The sequence below is a fragment of the Salvelinus alpinus genome, chromosome 2 (assembly GCF_045679555.1).
Source record: "Salvelinus alpinus chromosome 2, SLU_Salpinus.1, whole genome shotgun sequence".
Classification (NCBI taxonomy): domain Eukaryota; kingdom Metazoa; phylum Chordata; class Actinopteri; order Salmoniformes; family Salmonidae; genus Salvelinus; species Salvelinus alpinus.
Window position 1 is genome coordinate 67,130,127 of NC_092087.1, and position 21,052 is coordinate 67,151,178.

A 21,052-nucleotide genomic window follows, 5' to 3' on the forward strand; every position below is an offset into this window, starting at 1 on the left:
ATTGTGCAATATTTGGAATAAGTAGTTTGTTGTTGCTGTTGTTTAAATTGATCCAAGTGTTTACGATCCATTTCTCATTTCAGAAGCCTGCTTATAGACTACAGTTGTGCCATTGCTTCCTTGTCCTCATTAGCAGTGTAAGCTTCCTTATTCACATGCCCACTTGCACATCCTATTCCAATCAGTTAGAAAAATGAGGCCTCATCTTTTAAATCTAGCACAGTATGGCTATTCATGCCTGTGAAAGAGAGAGCTGCAATAGTCAATCTTACAACCAAACATCTTTATGGGCAAGTCCGTAGGTGTGGCATTCATATTCATTGGTCGATTTTTCCACATATTTAAACATTACTGCATAGGTCTGCGTTTAGAAACTGGATGAGGACATAGGCCTACGTCGAAAAGCATTAAACTCATCGCTTAAAAAATGTATTGATGGATAGGCTACAATTTTATATAAATGTCACAATACATGGTTGGCATACATACATTAAAAGAAATAGACAGAGTACCCGGATGTACTGTATAGTCGCACCTCCCCCTATTCGCCTTTCAACCTCGCTCGCTCTCTACACCAACACAACCTCCTCTGCGGTTCCACCGTAGCTACTGCAGTGAATCCGTCATCCGTAAAGAGAAAAGGCGAGAGCAAGTCAAGCTGGTCTATATTTATTACAACTAGAAATATTTCCCTGAAACATAGTCTTAATTGATTGTGCAACGTCGTCCTTTCAAATTGTTTCCCTTGCTCACCAGGTGAAGACACCCAACCGACAGAATGGTAAGGAAAACTATAGCTTGCTATTCTAGTGTTGAACCAAATGTGAACAAAATCTTACACTATACGCATGCATAGCTCTCAAGCCTTTCCTACATCTTGCTTACACTACGTACTATTCTTCCGACCAAATGAGCTTGAAAGCGTTTGTTGCGTTACATTTTTGCACGCACAATTTCATGTTTACATATATGACAATTTGGCCAACGTTGTGTTTTGGTTATTTATCGCATTCTGGTGAGTTCTGAAAAGCTATATTGAGACTTCTCAAATGTGTGACAAGTAGCTAAATCAACCACCTAGCCAGTTAGCTAAGCTATAGGCACATGAATAATGGCGCGAGCTCGTGGGGGAAACGTGAAACATCGTCTCGTTTCCGAACCAGCGAGCAGGCAACACTAACAATATCGATAGGCTGTCACGCCTTCCATTTGCGCATACATTAGATGCGCTTTTCACTTTGTATCGGCAATATTCCGCTTTATAACGCAAGTCCAACTAGGCTGGACGAGCACTAGTTACAACATAGCCACAGCAAATGGGCACTTTTCCTGGTTGTCACTTAAGAGAGCTGCACCGTATGTTAAGGTGGTCCCCAATCAATACAGCTAGCTAACTCCTCATGGAAATGTGTTAAAGAACAGGACCGTTATAGTTAGTAAGTCACATTATAAATGTTAAACTACATTTCCAGGAAGAAGCAATTGCTTCCCAAAGATCCACCTTATCTTACATTTTCTATATATTACCTCTCGTTGCATTATTTAAATTTAATTTTTACCAGTCCTGGTACAGGGATCTGAAGAAATGGCTTTAAAATGACATGCATTGCAGAAGACCAGATACAGTTTCAGTGCTACCTCAAGTCATATCAATTTGCATCAGTTCCAATAAAAAATATTGACATATTACCATTTCCTGTTCCTCCCAATTTCCAACAGTCATAGGCCTACATTAATTTGCACTTGCATAGCCCATGTATGGGGCCACTTGATTATTAAGCATGCATACCGGCCTTTCTGAAGCACCCGCGTTTAGCTCAGACCAAGTGTGCATAGTGGTTTCAGTAAAAACACATGCATCAACCACAAATACCCTATAGGATCTGAACAATTGCTTCTAACAAATATAAACGCAACATGTAAAGTGTTGGTCCCGTGTTTCATGAGCTGAAATAAAATAACCCCCAAATTTACCAAAAAGCTTATTTCTCTCAAATGTTGTGCGCAAATGTGTTTACATCCCTGTTAGTGAGCATTTCTTCTTTGCGAAGATAATCCATCCACCTGACAGGTGTGGCATATCATGAAGCTGATTAAAGAGCACAATCTTTACACAGGTATACCTTGTGCTGGGGACAATAAAAGGCCACTAAAATGTTCCGTTTTGTCACACAGCACGATGCGGCAGATGTCTTAAGTTTTGAGGGAACGTGCAATTGGCATGCTGACTGCGGGAATGGCCACCAGAGCTGTTGCCAGATAATTTAATGTTAATTTCTCTACTATAAGCCACCTCCAACGTCGTTTTAGAGAAATTGACAGTACGTCCAACCGACCATCTGTAACCTCGCCAGCCTAGGACCTCCACGTCCGGATTCTTCACCTGCGGGATCGTCCGGACAGTTGATGAAACTGTGGGTTTGCCCAACCGAAGAATCTCTGCACAAACTGTCAGAAACGTCTCAGGGAAACTCATCTGCGTGCTCGTTGTCCTCACCAGGGTCTTGACCTGACTGCAGTTCAGCGTCGTAACCGACTTGAGTGGGCAAATGCTCAACTTCAAATGGCACTGGCACGCTGGATAAGTGTACTCTTCACGGATTAATCCTGGTTTCAACTGTACCGGGCAAATGGCAGACAGCGTGTATAGTGTTGTGTGGGTGAGCGGTTTGCTGATGTCAATGTTGTGAACAGAGTGCCCTATGTCGGCGGTAGGGTTATGGTATGGGCAGGCATAAGCTACGGACTACAAACACAATTGCATTTTAGCGATTGCAATTTGAATGCACAGAGATAACGTGACGAGATCCTGAGGCCCATTGTCGTGCCATTCATCCGCCGCCATCACCTCATGTTTCATCATGATAATGCACGGCCCCATGTCGCAAGGATTTGTACACAATTCCTGGAAGCTGAAAAATGTCAGTTTTTCCATGGCCTGCATACTCACCAGATATGTCACCCATTCAGCATGTTTGGAATGCTCTGGATTGACATGTACGACAGTGTTCTAGTTCTTGCCAATATCCAGCAACTTGGCACAGCCATTGAAGAGGAGTGGGACAACATTCCACTGGCCACAATCAACAGCCTGATAAACTCTATGCGAAGTAGATGTGTCACGTACCATGAGGCAAATGACGGTCAAACCAGATACTGACTGGTTTTCAGTATCTGGAAACCACACCCTTTTATTTTTTAAGGTATCTGACCAGATGCATATCTGTATTCCCAGTTATGTGAAATCCATAGATTAGTAACTCATGCATTTATTTCAATTGACTGATTTCGTTATTATGAACTGTCACTCAGTAAAATCTTTGAAATTGTTGCATGTTGCGTTTTATATTTTTGTTCAGTGTACTGTATACTCCTATAGGCTGTCGCTGTAGGCAGCCAGGACTCGGGATGACGCTGATTTGGTTTAAATGGATTCTATTGGTAGATGGATTGTACACTCAAGCTGTCTCTTTGAAACCACATTCTTATTGTAAGCCGGATCTCAGTGAAAAGTGCTGAAGTCAAGTGTATTAGGCTATCGCTGCAATATATCACATTTTCATAAAATGTTTGAAGTTCTTAGCACTTGACAGATAATGCTGTCATGTTGCTCACAAGCAAAATGTGTAGCCTACTACCAGCCTTGGCATATACTGTAACAGTTTTTCAATACAATGCGTATCAGGAGACTGGCTTGCCTTTTCTTAACCCTTAATACAGATGTTTTAGATAAAACAAAGGGGATGGTTTTGGAAGAAAATACTCCTCACTTTCCAAACCCAGTTGTAGTAATGTGAGTTCTAACTGGTAACAATGTTGAATAGGCCTAGACAAAAAAAAAAAAATGATTCTTGACATATGAGTTGCCTGAAGGGAAGGATGTTGAAAATAAAGTAACAAGATCATTGTTCTTTTTATGTTTGTGGTACAAATTACACAGTTGAGTTAGGCCTAAATCCCACCCATCTGCCCTCCCACCATTTTGCAATGTTATAACTACAAAACTAGCTTTACTTCTACAACTCTACAACTCTCACCACACAGACATGACCTTACACCAAGTAAATGGTGTAATCCTAAACCCCTCGATCCACTTTAATTTAATGCTCTGTGTGACCTGAAGTCAGAGGCACAGTACTATTGCAGCATCAACACTACTGTGTCAGTGATTTGAAAACACTGAGTATGGGCTTCTTGGAGTTGAGGTTAGACGATTATAAAATTAAGAAAATGTGAAATTACATTTTGCTATTCGCCAAACCAAAAGTAACGTACACCAGTCGTAGTGACTAGTCACATGCACTGCACGTTTGAGCCTAATTCTAAAATCCTGGTCTTGAAACAAATTGAATGATGCTTTTCTTGACATTTCCTTTTATGACTTCAAATGATGGGATATGGAGCCTATATGCATGCCATATTTTTGTTGGTATTGTATCCCAAGCTTAGCTAGATGGAAAGACTCATGGCCATGTCTTTCTGGCTGTCAATGATCAGTCTTGGGTTATGACGGGCTTTGTGGTCGGCAGCAAGTCGAAACAGGTATCCTACTTTTTGCTGTTTTTTATTAATCACAGAGAAAATTAATTTCGGCTTGAAATCCTGATTCAGATCTGCCAAAGAGTCCTCATCAGCACATTCTGGTTGATGTGTGGATTTACACAATGTAGCCTCGCTAGCCAGTATAACATTTGGCAGACACTTCTATCCAAAGCAACTTACTGTACATAGATTTTTAGTATATAGTGCATTCGGAAAGTATTCAGACTCCTTGGCTTTTTTCACATTTTGTTACATTAGAGCCTTATTCTAAAATTGATTAAATTGTTTGTTTTTTCCTCATCAATCTACACACAATACACCATAATGACAAAGCAAAAACAGGTTTGCAGAAATGTTTGCAAATGTGTTAAAAATAAACTGATATCACATTTACATAAGTATTCACACCCTTTACTCAGTACTTTGTTGAAGCACCTTAGGCAGCGATTACAGCCTCGTCTTCTTAGGTATGATGCTACAAGCTTGGTACACCTGTATTTGGAGTTTCTCCCATTCTTCTCTGCACATCCTCTCAAGCTCTGTCAGGTTCGATGGGAAGCGTCGCTGCACAGCTATTTTCAGGTCTTTCCAGAGATGTTCAATCGGGTTCAAGTCCGGGATCTAGCCGGGCCACTCATGGACATTTTGAGACTTGTCCTGAAGCCACTTCTGCATTTTCTTGGCTGTGTGCTTAGGATTGTTGTCCTGTTGGAAGGTGAACCTTCGCCCAAGTCTGAGAACCTGCTTCAGAGCGCTCAGGACTTCATCAAGGATCTCTCTGTACATTACACCATTTATCTTTCCCTTGTCCTGACTAGTCTCCCAGGCCCTGCTGCTGATAAACATCCCTACAGCATGATGCTGCCATCACCACGCTTCACCGTAGGGATCGTGGCAGGTTTCCTCCAGACGTGACGCTTGGTATTCAGGCCAAATAGTTCAATCATCAGACCAGAGAATCATGTTTCTCATGGTCCGCGAGTCCTTTAGGTGCTTTTGGCAAACTCCAAGCGGGCTGTCATGTGCCTTTTACTGAGGAGTCTGGCCACTCTACCATAAAGGCCTGATTGGTGGAGTGCTGCAGAGATGGTTGTCCTTCTGGAAGGTTCTCCAATCTCCACAGAGGAACTCTGGAGCTCTGTCAGATTGACCATCAGTTTCTTGGTCACCTCCCTGACCAAGTCCCTTCTCTCCCGATTGCTCAGTTTGGCCGAGCGCCCAGCTCTGGGAAGAGTCTTGGTTGTTCCAAACTTCTCCCATTTAAGAATGATGGACGGCAGAGTGTTTTTTTGGACCTTCAATGCTGCCGACATATTTTGGTACCCTTCCCCAGATCAGTGCCTCGACACAATCCTGTCTCTGAGCTCTACGGACAATTCCTTCAACCTCATGGCTTGGTTTTCGCTCTGACATGCACTGTCAATTGTGGGACCTTATATACGTAGATAGGTGTGTGTGGACATGATTTGGATAGAAACAATCAATTGAATTTACCATAAGTGGACTCCAAGTTGTAGAAACAGCTAAAAAATGATAAATGAAAAGGATGCACCTGAGCTCAATTTCGAGTCTCATAGCAAAGGGTCTGAATACTTATGTAAATAAGGTACATTTGCAAATATGTCTAAACCTGTTTTTGCTTTGTCATTATGGGGTATTGCGTGTAGATTGAATTTTAGAATAAAGCTGTAACGTAACAAAATGTGGAAAAGGTCAAGGGGTCTGAATACTTCCCCAATGCACTGTATATGTGACCCGAGCAGGAACTGAACCCATGACCCTTGCGTTGCTAATGCTTCTTACCAACTGAGCCACAGAAGTGCTCTAAGATATTCAGGAGATGATGCGCTAAAATGTTTTAACTTTGATTTAAATGGATAGTTATTTTGAGGCATTTAGGATAGTCCATGCCCCCTTTTGGCTAGATGTTCAGTCAAGGCCCAAGTCTTTATCTAATGAGGAAGTCAAAGCCTTCCTCTCAGCCTTTTTCAATTTGTTTATGACCCACAGAGATGCGGTAAGGCAAAGGCAATAGATTGCCCTAATTTCCAGCTCTGGCAGAATCCAGTTCATTCTGTTGTTCTCATGCATAATGGAGAATGCCACTTCTTAGGGATAAACAGAATGCCTAGAGTGGGATGGACCGAGAACGAGTTTCAAATCTACCTGCCGTTTTAGGGGCAGGTGGCAGGATATTGTACCAGTCTGTTCATTTTGTTTCCCTATTAACGTACAAAGCTCACATCAACATATTAGCATTTCATCACTTTCATGTGTCAATGTTGATATAGTAGTATACAATCGGGTCTTTACATGAGATTGTCACCACTCAACAACCAGTGCCCCCCCCCCCCCCCCCCACAACTACCTAGATAGTCACTAAGACAATGGGGAACGCTAAGTTGGTCTGTCCAGGGAGACTTGTTGCAATGGTAAATGGCAATATTTCAGACCCTTGGTACAAATGCCATCTTATTATAGCAACATAATTCCTATATTTGAAGAAAATACAGATTTTAATGGTAAATGTTATGTTATGGTTTCCTGTCATTAAATTGGAACGTCATTCTCACAATTTTTCCTCTTCCTTTCTAGGGAAACGAAGCAAGTTATCCCTTGGAGATGTGTACACACTGTAAGTATTTGAGATTATCGCTGGCAACAATATCAGCTGTGGGCTGCCCTGTATGTAATATTCAGAAATGACTGGAGATTCATCTTAATTTCTGCATGTAAATACATAAAAATGAATGCATGTAAATACATTGACTGAGAACAATTTTGACGTCAAAAAGTTTAGGCTATGGGATTGCATTGTCTCTGGTTTTAAAGAGTGACCGCCCAGTCAACTCAAAGGCCAGAATCTACCATAGACGTTGCAGTTCACATAAGTCTGGGACACTGGTCCGGCCGGAGGAATCAATATGACAGCCAACGTTGAGCAGACCAATATATACATCACCACACGCTATACTGCATTCTTCAGGCCTCAGCCCTTCACAGTGTGACCCAGTCTCAGACGCTGCTGGGAGGCGTGAGCACTTTGCTGCCACATCTAAAAATGCCTCCCCCCTCATAAAGGTCAGTTTCAGGGCTGGTGGGAGAGCCTTATTTATTTTTAGTCTGAGTTATATTCCATTTTTAATTGGTTTGTCGCTCTGCTGCACCATCCCTCCACCCTCATCAATCCCCCCCACCCCTCAAGAGAAAAGGGGGCTAATTAGAGTTTCAGGACTGAACTTTCAGGGTCTTTTTCAGGAACTCCCTCCTGTGGAGGATTGTGGCGTGCAGAGCCGGAGCTCGGACGTCAATGTTGGCCGGTGTCGAGTGTGTTCTGGGGGGGTGGGAAAACGGCGCAGGGGGCCCACCTCTGCACCTCCCTAACGAGCTGTTATGCTAGGTGTCACAGGGGTGGCCGTCGGACCGTGATTTACGACGGCACTTTTTACTTTACTTGCCTTGAAACCCAGAACAATCTCCCTCTCTCTGTTTCTCCCTGCCCAGTCTTTTACAGAATGTGTTTGACTGGAAAAGCAAATGCCAAATGCTCGGTTTTCAGTCATTTTGAGAGAGACCTGACTATAACGTAGAGTGCAAGTAGACAGTTAAACTTTCTGGAGTTGATTTAGGGGTCCCATGGACCAGCTGACACAACCTCCATCATTAAAACACACCTGTGTTTACAGAGTCACGTCTGGGTTGCGCACCTGCAGGACAATCAAAAACAAGAGACTTCGACAGGTGTCTCAAACCTCAGCCAGCCGATGGACTTCCCCACAGTGGGGTATTTTGGGGAGTCTCTTCCCCCCTCCCTCCTGGGAGCAGGGCGTGGGGCAGCTGTTCACCGTGTCAAGAAGGCGCACAGCCTTAAATCAGCTGTGTGCTCTGAACTGGCAGGGTCTGAACACTGGTAGGTCACCCAGATCCCTAGTCAGGGCGTTCGTTAGTGGACCCTTAGAATGCTGGTCAGTTCAGTCTTTTATCCCGAATGGTGAAGGTTGGATATGGGGAAGCTGATTCTATCAGAGGGGCAACTTCTACTCGGAGGGTTAAGGCTGAAGCTGTGGCTTAGCAGACAAAACTCTACTGGCCCTGCATAGACTGTTTTTTGCATCAAGAAAACAACATGGTGACTCCCTGCTTAACACCTTCAATTGAGTTGCAGACTTCTGTTTTTCTGTAGTAGTACCCACTGTTCAACAACGGACCTGCTCAGGTCATTCAGCACCTCAATTAGCCCTTTGAAGTAAATTGTATTGTATCAAAACGATTTGAGGTGCATCGAGAGTAAAAAGACTTGTCAGTGTTTATTCACCTCCCCTCCCTGAGAGCTATGGTGGTGCAGCATGGGTACACACACACACACAAATATGCATGTATATACACAGACGGCCACCGTGTTCTTTTGAGAAATTCATGATCTGTTCTTCATCAAACTATAAGTGTCTGCATCTGTATAGTAGACAGGTTGTATTTACTTGTTTTTTGTAAACATATTCACACAGGCACATTCCAATCACAAAAACATTATGTATATAAAACGAGATAATAAACATCTAAATTGAGCTACAAACCGGCACATCAAGACAAACTAACTTCCCATATATTGTAGAGCAGTGGTTCTCAAACTTTTTATTGTCCCGTACCTCTTCAAACATTCAACCTCCAGCAGCTAGCACCAGGGTCAGCACACTCTCAAATGTTGTTTTTTGCCATCATTGTAAGCCTGCCACACACACTATACAATACATTTATTAAACATAAGAATGAGTGTGAGTTTTTGTCACAACCCGTCTCGTGGGAAGTGACAAAGAGCTCTTATAGGACCAGGGCACAAATAATAATCAATTTGGCTCTTTATTTAGCCATCTTACATATAAAACCTTATTCACAATTTTTGATTAACAAATAACTCACCACAGGTTAATGAGAAGGGTGTGCTTGAAAGGATGCACATAACTCTGCAATGTTGGGTTGTATTGGAGAGTCTGTCTTAAATCATTTTCCACACACAATCTGTGCCTGTATTTAGTGTTTGCTAGTGAGGGCCGAGAATCCACTCTCACATAGGTACATGGTTGCAAATGGCATCAGTGTCTTAACAGCGTGATTTGCCAATGCAGGATACTCTGTGCGCAACCCTATCCAGAAATCTGGCAGTGGCTTCTAATTTAAATTACATTTTCACAGAACCGCTTGTTGCAATTTCGATTAGGCTCTCTTGTTCAGATAGGCAGGGCATAAAAGGGATAATGAATCCAGTTGTTTGTGTCGTCCGTTTCGGGAAAGTACCTGCGTAATTGCGCACCCAGCTCACTCATGTGCTTCGCTATATCACATTTGACATTGTCCATAAGCTTGTTCATTTGCACACACAAAAATCATACAATGATGGAAAGACCTGTGTGTTGTCCTTGTTAATGCAGACAGAGAAGAGCTCCAACTTCTTAATCATAGCCTCAATTTTGTCCCGCCCATTGAATATAGTTGCGGAGAGTCCCTGTAATCCTAGATTCAGATCTTTCAGGTGAGAAAAAACTGAGATAGGCCAGTCATCATGCAAGCGGTCAGACAAGTGAAAATGATGGTCAGTAAAAACTTTAAGCTCGTCTCTCAATTTAAAAAAGTGTCAATATTTTGCACCTTGATAACCAGTGCACTTCTGTATGCTGTATAAGCGTTACTTAGTCTCTGCCCATATTATTGCATAGTGCAGAGAATACGAGAGTTCAGGGGCCTTGCTTTAACAAAGTTAACCATTTTCACTGTAGTGTACAAAACGTCTTTCAAGCTGTCAGGCATTCCCTTGGAAGCAAGAGCCTCTCGGTGGATGCTGCAATGTACCCATGTGGCGTCGGGAGCGACTGCTTGCACGCGCATTACCACTTCACTATGTCTCCCTGTCATGGCTTTTGCGCCATCAGTACAGATACCAACACATCTTGGCCACAAAAGTCCATTTGATGTCACAAAGCTGTCCAGTACTTTAAAAATATTGTGTCATGTTGCCCTGGTTTCCAATGGTTTGCAGAAGAGGATGTCTTCCTTAATTGACCCCCCCATAAACGTAACGGACATATACCAGGAGCTGTGCCAGGACCGCCACGTCTGTTGACTCATCCAGCAGTAACGCATAGAATTCACTGGCTTGTATTCGAAGCAGTAATTGTTTCAAAACATCTCCTGCCATGTCACTGATGCGTCGTGAAACAGTGTTGTTTTATGAAGGCATTGTCTATTGTTTTTTTGGCCTTTTCCCCCAACATTGTCCCAGCCATATCTGCGGTAGCAGGAAGAATTAAGTCCTCCACAATAATATGAGGCTTGCTTGTCCTAGCCACTCAGTAGCTCACCATATAAGCGCTTTTAGCCCCTTCTTATTAATGGTATCTTTTATACATGTCTTACTACTCGAAAGTCGTCTTAATTCTCGCTCCAAAAAACTCCTGTGGCTTATTTTTCAAACTGGCATGTTTAGTTTCTAAATATCTACGCAAGAGTGAAGGTTTCATCGAGTTGAGAGTACTTTTGGACATATCACAAACCGTGGCTGAGGAAAGGCACTACTTCCAATATAAGTGAACCCCAAATCAATGTAGTTCTCATTATATTTGCGCCTCTTTGATGGTCCAACGTCCCTGTCTGTTGTTGGGTGCTTTCCCGGGTAAGGGGGCAGTAGCTCTTCGGCTGCATCAGATTCACAACTGGCAGTGTCCATGCTAGCTGGGCTAGCAATGTAGGATTACTGATGCTAACATTGGATGTGCTCATGGAAGCAGAACAACTTGTGTCGTCGACAGGTGCAGGTGTAGTATTGCTGGTAGTAGCAGTACTACCAGTAGAGCTGGTATGTGTCTCTATGGACGCGGGCCTTATTTAAATTCCCAATCTGGCCCTCAACCATCAAGGTCACCTAATAATCCCCAGTTTACAATTGGCTCATTCATCCCCCTCCTCTCCCCTGTAACTATTCCCCAGGTCGTTGCTGCAAATGAGAACGTGTTCTCAGTCAACTTACCTGGTAAAATAACGGTAAAAAATAAAAATACATCAATAACCATCAATTTTCGAGCAAATGGAATGAGCAGCAGCTATGTTTGGCTACATACTGACCGTTAGTGGAATTCCCGCGAGAGAGTAACGGTTAATGTGATTGGATGTTAATTATTTTACTAGGCTACCTGTATTTGACACTGTGTTGTTATTTCGGTGAACACTAGGTGGTTTACATTTTTGGCAGTGAAACAAGGCGACTCTGGCGAGAGAGAAAATTTGCACCCAAATGTTTAGCCCCGTTGGAAAATCTAAATGGACTGTTTGAAAATGTGAATCACATTTTTATTTGGCGTACCCCCGACGGCATTGCACGTACCTCAGTTTGGGAATAGCCGTTGTAGAGGGAGAGAGCTGAGAGTATTTATTCGGCTGTTTGGGAGAGCTGCAGTGCTTTGATGCGCCCCAGTGGGTGCTGCTTTTTCAGTAAGATCAGCGGCGTGACTTGCCCACATATAGGAGGGGTTGTGTTTCTGCGGCAGTGAATTTAAGAGAGATGGCAGCCCATTGAGATGGCACTCATCGTAAGGCCCTTCACGTAAATGGCAACGTAGTCACCGCTACTGGCTCATTATCTGCCTCTTTTCAGATGCGTGTTTGGTTCATAGGTGTGATGTTGACTAGCTCGTTGGCTAGCTTGCGTAGCCGTTAGAGAGATATAAGGGGGGACATTATTTGTTTACAGGTCTCTAGAGCAAGCCAGTGTCTAGAATTACTATGAAAGTACTATTTAGACTCTTATGGGGCCAAATATTGACACCTGCCTGAATGCTAGTAACACTAACATAACAAATTATTGATAAACCCCATTTGTGGAGGTAACCCTGTTCCTAAAATATCATAACCGGGGCTTGATTCATGAGGACTCGAAGACAGTCTCCGAACTCTCAAGCGCACACTTGACTGCACTGGCTTCCGCATTAGCTTACTTGCTGTTGTGTATGTGTGGTCATTGGTTGTGAGGGAAATGAGGCCCAGTGAGCCGAATGATGACACCTTTGTGAATGCAGCACACCGTCTCCTTCTGCAGCTCAGTTTGTGTTGAAAGCCTCTCCAGCTGGCTGTCTGACTGCAGCCCTCAAAATACCCTCCCCCCTTCTGTATGTTAGCTAGCTGGGTTTCCTTGTTGCTAGGGGTTTCCCGAGGGGAGGGCAGCACCAGCCGTTTAGCTGTGTGTGTGGAGTGAGGGGTGTTTCTCTCTCTCTCTCTCTCTGCTATAAATACTTTTTTCCCTCTATCTATTTGAGCTACACTCGTGGATTGTATACACGGACAGAATGGTACCCAGCGCTGTCTGGTATATGCTGTTGTGCCTGTGTAATTGAATTAATGCAGTGCTGTTGGGGCCTGTACCTCTGCAGCTGCATTTTTGTGTACCCACTAAAGAGGTTGTGTCAGGGGAGGAGCTATTGAGGTATTTTGAATCTTTTCTCAGTTCGTCTAGCAACTTGTATACAAGAGTTAGTCCATCATTAACGCTGAAATGTATTAAGTTGTATGTTAAATCAGTTTAACTAAAATGGGCTGGCTATATCCAAATGATTTTCAATGGCATCCTTCTTTGTCTCCATGTTGGACTACTACAGAAGGGATTTTGGGGGCTGGAAAAGAGTGCATAAGGATCACTTTCTGGCTTATATTGATTTGTCTTCAATTACTTTTCCATATAGTGAATAAGGTTCTTGGTGTAGATATATGATATTACCAATGCTTAAGCACCTGTTGCCTGGTAGTCTCACGTAGCCATCCAAAATGTTCTATTAGCCAAAACGCCTAGAATGGGCCGCTTAATTAAGCGGCTACATTTTGATTGGATGTTAGATTTCAAGAACCCTGCCCCCGTATGCCTGTAGAAAGGCGGTGCTTGTTTGTTTTCCAATTTGGTAGGACACATTTTGCAGAGAGTTGTTCCGTATGCTAGTTTGCAACATTGCATAAAATTGAAGAAACCCTAGAGTAAAAACGGAACGATGTTTTGCCAGAAGTGTGCTCTATACACACAATCGAGTCGATGAAGGCATTACTACTTCTCTGCTTGAACGCTGTACAAAAAAAAGGAGAATTTATAAGTGGGCACCTTTTTTGGAGCTCCGCCCAAGCAAGGCATTTGATTGGTTTGACACGTGAGACGTCACTGTGTTTCCAACAATTCTTTAGCTACTTTCTACCATTTGACTTCACCAGGCTTTCCGTCTAGGGAAGCCTAGTTCTCCACGAGGCTATTTGCCCGAAAACAAGTGTGGTATAAATTGGACAGGTTCTAGCGTTTTGTAAAAGAAAAATGCTTTTGTATCCATCTAGCTGGAAGCAAGCATGAATATTAACCAAGCAAAATTGACAATACTTTTAAAATAGATGTTCTACTTCTCTTTAGCCGGAGTTGAATTGAAGCATTTTGTTTGATTTAGTTTCTATATGTATCATTTTAGAATTAATGCTGACCTTGTAATCAACTGAAGGACCCCCTGGCACTGAGGAATCTGGGGGATTTCCTGTCTTTATTGAGCAATGCCCTGCCCACATCGTAAGGTGCTGCTAACAGTGTTGTCTACACCCTACAACAGGAATTCGGGGTGACTGGGAAATATCTAATGGCCGCAAACTAAGCTGTCCATGTCATAAAAGCCAGTTCATTCATATAGGCCAGCCACTTAGCCATGCTTAGACCAAGAGAATGCTCACATATAGATGTAAAATGGCATCAGTTTTCAGTGTAGTGCTGTATTGGCAGCGCACACACAGCCACCATAGTATTATTGGAGTTCTTGTGACACGCCACTCACTTGTTGTGGTACATCTAGTGGTGGGTCTCGATTATGGCAGCAGTTGGTTCCTACTTGTTAAGCCTGTCATCGTGGTACAACGCTGCTGACTAAGACACAACTGGCATGTTGAGGTGCCCAGAGGAGCGGCTCAGCAAACCCAACCCATATCGGGTCAGAGAGAAACTTGGGATTGTCTGTAACTGTCAAATAAAGCTGACGCAAAAGACTGAGTCTGTAGATATGAATTGTGCCACTAGGACTGATAGAAATAGCTTGTTATTTACAATGAGACTCAGCAGGTGATTTAATACTAGTGCGAGGTTGATCATGTTAACAAACTACTGGAATATTTATCATATACACTACCGTTCAAAAGTTTGGGGTCACTTAGAAATGTCCTTGTTTTCCATGAAAACATACATGAAATGAGTTGCAAAATGTCAAGATGTTGACAAGGTTATAAATAATCATTTTTAATTGAAATAATAAATGTGTCCTTCAAACTTTGCTTTCATCAAAGAATCCTCCATTTGCAGCAATTACAGCCTTGCAGACCTTTGGCATTCTAGTTGTCAATTTGTTGAGGTAATATGAAGAGGTTTCACCCCATGCTTCCTGAAGAACCTCCCACAAGTTGGATTGGCTTGATAGGCACTTCTTACGTACCATACGGTCAAGCTGCTCCCACAACAGCTCAATAGGGTTGAGATCCAGTGACTGGCCACTCCATTATAGACACAATACCAGCTGACTGCTTCTTCCCTAAATAGTTTGTGCATAGTTTGGAGCTGTGCTTTTGGTCATTGTCCTGTTGTAGGAGGAAATTGGCTCCAATTAAGCGCTGTCCAGAGTGTATGGCATAGCGTTGCAAAATGGAGTGATAGTTTTCCTACTTCAAGATCCCTTTTACCCTGTGCAAATCTCCCACTTTACCACCATCAAAGCACCCCCAGACCATCACATTGCCTCCACCATGCTTGACAGATGGCGTCAAGCACTCCTCCAGCATTTTTTCATTTCTTTCTGCGTCTTACAAAGGTTCTTTGTGATCAGAACTCCTCAAATTTAGATTAGTCTGTCCATAACACTTTTTTCCAATCTTCCTCTGTCCAATGTCTGTGTTCTTTTGCCCATCTTAATCTTTTCTTTTTATTGGCCAGTCTGAGATATGGCTCTTTCTTTGCAACTCTGCCTAGAAGGCCAACATCCCGGAGTCGCCTCTTCACTGTTGACGTTGAGACTGGTGTTTTGCGGGTAATATTTAATGAAGCTGCCAGTTGAGGACTTGTGAGGCGTCTGTTTCTCAAACTAGACACTCTAATGTACTTGTCCTCTTGCTCAGTTGTGCACCGGGGCTTCCCACTCCTCTTTCTATTCTGGTTAGAGCCCGTTTGCGCTGTTCTGTGAAGGGAGTAGTACACAGCGTTGTACCAGATCTTCAGTTTCTTGGCAATTTTTCGCATGGAATAGCCTTCATTTCTCAGAACAAGAATAGACCTGATGAGTTTCAGAAGAAAGTTCTTTGTTTCTGGCCATTTTGAGCCTGTAATCGAACCCACAAATGCTGACGCTCCAGATACTCAACTAGTCTAAAGAAGGCCAGTTTTATTGCTTCTTTAATTAGCACACAGTTTTCAGCTGTGCTAACATAATTGCAAAAGGGTTTTCTAATGATCAATTAGCCTTTTTAAAATGATAAACTTGGATTAGCTAACACAGCGTGCCATTGGAACATAGGAGTGATGGCTGCTGATAATGGGCCTCTGTACACCTATGTAGATATTCCATTAAAAATCATCTGTTTCCAGCTACAATAGTGATTTACAACATTAACAATGTCTACACTGTATTTCTGATACATTTTATGTTATTTTCATGGACAAAAAATGTGCTTTTCTTTCAAAAACAAGGACATTTCTAAGTGACCCCGAACTTTTGATCGGTAGTGTATGTCGAATTAAACGTTTAAAAAAAAAAATGATATGGTGTTTAAACGCTAAACGGAGAACTGGATCAAGCATTGTACACAGAGCAGCACCGGGGGAAAGGTTAATTCTGTGAAGTCCCGCCCTCATTACAGCTCACACTTAAGTCCACCTCATGCTGTTGTGTCCACGTTACGATTAATGGATATCAGTCCAGTGATTAGTGTGTAAAGGAGGCGTCACATGACACAGTGAAAGAGCTTAGAGTGGGGAACCGAGAGGTATGCTGCTACTGTAGCTCAAGGTTGGCCACCAGTATCAAACTACACTAGGTGGGCAGTAGCTTGAGACGGCTATGCTATGGCCAGCGCTCGCAAGAAATCGGGTAAGAATCAATCGGGGACAGGTGAATCGATTCTAAAGGCAGCAAAGGACCATAACAGCAGATGTAAGTGGCCGGGCCTGCCCGACCCGTTTTCTTTTCCCCATGTGCTGAAAGTTTGCTTCCGAAACCCAGTGGTGGTGGTAGTTACCCTAGAAAATGGAGTCTGCTGTGTAAGTTTTGTTCCCCCTATATGTGAATAGGACAGTTTTTTTTTAAATTCTGCCCTTCTTGCTCTCTCCTTTTCTATTTCAGTTGATGCTGATGAGATTAAGAGGCTAGGAAAGAGATTTAAGAAACTCGACCTAGATAACTCTGGCTCCTTGAGCGTGGAAGAGTTTATGTCCTTACCGGAACTCCAACAGAATCCCCTTGTACAGCGAGTAATCGATATATTTGACACAGATGGCAATGGGGAAGTCGACTTCAAAGGTAAGACTGATATGGGGTTGTTCACCTTGGATAACGATAGGTGCTGTTTCACCTTGAAATTAAATCATCAACCAAATGCTTAAATGTATAATGTTTTTTTTCTAGTAAGTGTTAGCCTGCAATATGACTTTATGCTGACCTACTTAAATCAGAAAATGCCTTTAAAAGTTGTGAAAGAGTTTGTCGTGCCGTTGGGCATTTTCCTCGAAAGCACCCTCTAGCTCTTATACAACTGAGGGAATGGAATTACGACCCGATGTGTATTCATGTCCTTGTTACGGTCCTTTTAATTGTTGGTTGACTCAAAATGGCTTCACATTGTTTTGACAGAATTCATTGAGGGTGTCTCCCAGTTCAGTGTCAAAGGTGATAAAGAGATGAAATTGCGCTGTAAGTATAATGCCAACAAATCTCAACTGCTTTCACTGTGAAGTTTCCTCCATTTTAAAACGATTACCCACCTTTTTGTTGATACACCAATGCTGAGCTCATAAAGCAAATGTTTGTGATTTGATTGCCTGTATGAACATGTATCCACCTTCTCAGATGTTCAGAGGTTCTTCAAAAACCCTCAATGTGCATATTTTGAAAACCTTTTCAAATAGAGGTCTGACCCAATCTTCCGTCTTTCCCTTGTCGTATAGTTGCCTTCAGGATCTATGACATGGACAAGGATGGCTACATATCCAATGGAGAACTCTTCCAGGTCCTCAAGATGATGGTGGGAAACAACTTAAAGGACACCCAGCTTCAGCAGATTGTTGACAAAACCATCATCAACGCAGACAAAGACGGCGATGGGAGAATATCCTTCGAGGAGTTTTGTGCGGTGAGTCGAAGAAACAACGTTTTACTCTGTGGTAGGGTTGCAAATTTCCTGAAACTTTCCATAAAATGTTCACAAGTTTTTGAGAAATCTCATTTGGAGGATTTCTGGAACCAGTAGGGAAGGAATCCTCCAACAAGGATTTCTGCAACAACAAAAAAACTCCAGAACTTTCTGAAATGTTGCAATCATATTGCCATGATCACAGTACCTCACTTCTGTTCAAATTCAAAGGTGTCTGTTGCGTCTGACAGTTTCTTGCCCCTCTGTCTTCCATTAGGTCGTGGGAGGATTAGACATACACAAAAAGATGGTTGTGGACGTGTGACTGACCTCACGGGCCCCCTCAAAACACCTTTTCGCTTTCTTCTCCATTTCTGAGGATCTGCTCAAGGCGTCATCCCAGCAACGCTCTCTGTGTATTTTTCAATGGAAGTATTTTTCTCTGTGAAGCCACCTTTTTTTCCAACCCGAGCCTTCTGAAGCCAACCATTTGTAAGTGTTATTGAACATGAATTCTCTCAATAACCCGGTGTAGCACTTTAAGAGCCTGAAGGACAGCTTTTTATCTTGAGTGAGTATTTCAGTTTGGTGGAGGAAGGTTAGTGTGTTTCTCTTTCATTTTGAGGCAGTTGGGATTTTTTTCATATTTATTTTGCTCTTGGATTTTGGGGGGGGGGGTGTAGTTAACTGTGATGTACTTGATTTAAACACAACACAAAAATAGAGCATGAAGTGCCAATCAGAACATATTATAAACCGGTTGAATATAATGGTATATATCGTCTATCAAAATTCGGTAGAATTGCTTATTTCAACGTGCACACTGCACGATTCAAACAATCCGATTGACATTTAAGGCTAATGCTTTTCCTTCTACTTTCACTCAATATTTTCAACAGCTAAGTTTAAGATCATGTAAGACAGCTTTTTTAATAAGGGGGATTGTGCACTATACATGTTTATATTGTCAGGGACATCTATCATCTTGCTTTTGAAGATGCAGTGGAGTAGAGAAAATAATATTTACATTTATGCACATACAAGCTTACGGTTTACTTCAAGGACAAGTCTTTTTTGAGTCACTGGTTGGTTATGTGAATCATTTTCACCTTAGTCTCTTATTCCAACAAAAAGCAAGTCTTCATTCTGGATGGTATGACATCACAGGCCGTTAGAATATTATGTGTTTTGTATTTATTGCTTCAACGTCAGCCATGTTAAGTTAGATATGGATTGGTTACAGACTATCATATAGAAGTAGAGATGCGTGCTTTTGGTTTAAATGTTTGTGAACTTTAACTACAGGCAGAGCTGAGGTAACTTACAGTAAATAGGCTATAGTTGGGACATTGAGGGATGTTAAGTTGGTTAGGCTTATGAGAGGCGTTGATTTCAACGTACACATTTTGCCTTCTCGACAATGTAATTTGCTTATTTCATGAACGTCTTTAATTCGGTTTCTCAAACATTGTATGGACTCTTGCCGTGAGTTGACGTAATAGTGCAAGGTCACAGGTGTGCTGTCCTTCTTCCTCCCTACCTCTGACCATTCTTTTTTTTTCTTGAGAAGATGCAACCAACAAGGGCATTTTATTACAAAGCTACCAATGTTTGTTTTTTTTACACAGAGATAAGGGACAAGACAGAACAGGTTTTATTTGTATCTATACATTTTATGTAATTAAACGTGTTTCAGTTTGAGGCTCTTCTTTTTTTTTGCTCAACTGAATGCACCAACGGGCGGGTGATCAAGTGCGTGATCCTGTGCCGCACGCGCCCGCCAACCACGCGCCGCTGTTTTCTTCGACGGCGTCCCGCACGACGATGGTTCTTATCAGATCCTAAAAGGCCCCAAAGTCTTGTGATGTGCTTGCATGACACGGAGGGCTCTCTCTCTTCCCACCCCCTTTTTGCATGTAGATCCATTTTTTGAAAAGCTCTGTTTACATATGAATCTTAATGTTAATATATTATAACATGAATGAAAATAACATATATATGGATGTTGCCAAAAAAAAATATTGGTAAATGTTGAATTAATATGGAAATGACTAAAAGTAACTCCACTACATGTAACTGTTATTCTAAACAACTATAATCTTTTGGATATCTCTGTCACTTCTATTCTAGCAAATCTTCACTTATGCCCCAGAGTAGACTACCAACTCTGTTTCAGGTAGAAACCATTCAAGATGTTTTTCCCCTGTAATTTTTTTTCTTTTTATTTTTACAGATATTTGTTATATTAGTACTCCCTCCTTAGTTTATTTTTTTTAGGTTTGTGCTAAATATGTCCACTATTGGATGAAAGGGATCTCTGTGTGTGTGTGTGTTTTATTATGGGGTGGTATAGGCTGGAGGCAAAAAACGGTTTCAGTCTTAGGTTTGACTTTTCTTCTTATCCATCTCTGCATGCTGCATCTGCTGTGGGAACCATTGAAACTTCATCTATGAAAATAAAAGATTTGAAAGTTGTTACAGAGGCTGTGAATTGTGTGACAATACATGTACTGTGTGCATTATGGCCGTTGCAAGATGAGGCTTCAGTTAGAATGTATGCAGTTTGAGATGGCACGCTGCAGAATAAGTGTGAATGCGCTTTAATAGAATGCCAGCCGGTTTGTTAAAAGACCAGCAGCAAAGGGATATTTGTCCTATGAAAGTAGGAGGGGAAATGTGTTTATTGATGATTAGTATCCCCACATGAACAGCACTGTTTTCATAATAGGACAACCTAATTCTATTGTACTGAAAAATGCACAGATGGTCATGGGTGTGTTATTGTTATACTCTAAACTGACCACTAGATGGCAGCATAAGAACTAAAAAGTTGCTATTGAGTGTGGGTGAATCTCAAAAATAGTTTCCTTGTCTCCTCACAATGGTTCCTTCTCTCGGGCCTTGATTTTAGGTGGCGAAAAGACGTGTCTTCTGAGTAGTGTTTATTATTAGTTACCGAACGGCTATCACGAGCTTGCCCCACACTTAATATCTTGACACGAGCCGAATTCCTTAATTATACTTACTAATGAAAGATGAAAGCAGCGTCATCTTGAGTGCTGCATCTTCCATTCACGTTGCATGCAAGTACTGCACCCTACTGTTTGGTATAAAAATAAACTGG

At 42.1% G+C, this 21,052-nt stretch overlaps 1 protein-coding gene across 1 annotated transcript; it reads left to right on the forward strand.

Annotated features, from left to right (window-relative positions):
• The first annotated feature begins 520 nt into the window (after positions 1–520).
• On the forward strand, positions 521–20,403 carry LOC139567461 (calcineurin subunit B type 1). Its single transcript, XM_071388792.1, has 6 exons — positions 521–781; positions 7,138–7,177; positions 16,923–17,099; positions 17,430–17,489; positions 17,744–17,928; positions 18,206–20,403. Exons 1-6 carry the CDS (start codon positions 779–781, stop codon positions 18,251–18,253), a joined length of 513 nt encoding a protein of 170 aa, XP_071244893.1. The 5' UTR covers positions 521–778; the 3' UTR covers positions 18,254–20,403.
• The last annotated feature ends 649 nt before the right edge of the window (positions 20,404–21,052 follow it).

Excerpts from the sequence above, each read along its gene's own strand:
- LOC139567461 (XM_071388792.1), top strand. Across the intron at positions 7,178-16,922 it reads CTTGGAGATGTGTACACACT|TTGATGCTGATGAGATTAAG; the intron begins GTAAGTATTTGA and ends TTTCTATTTCAG. Across the intron at positions 17,100-17,429 it reads TGGGGAAGTCGACTTCAAAG|AATTCATTGAGGGTGTCTCC; the intron begins GTAAGACTGATA and ends TTGTTTTGACAG.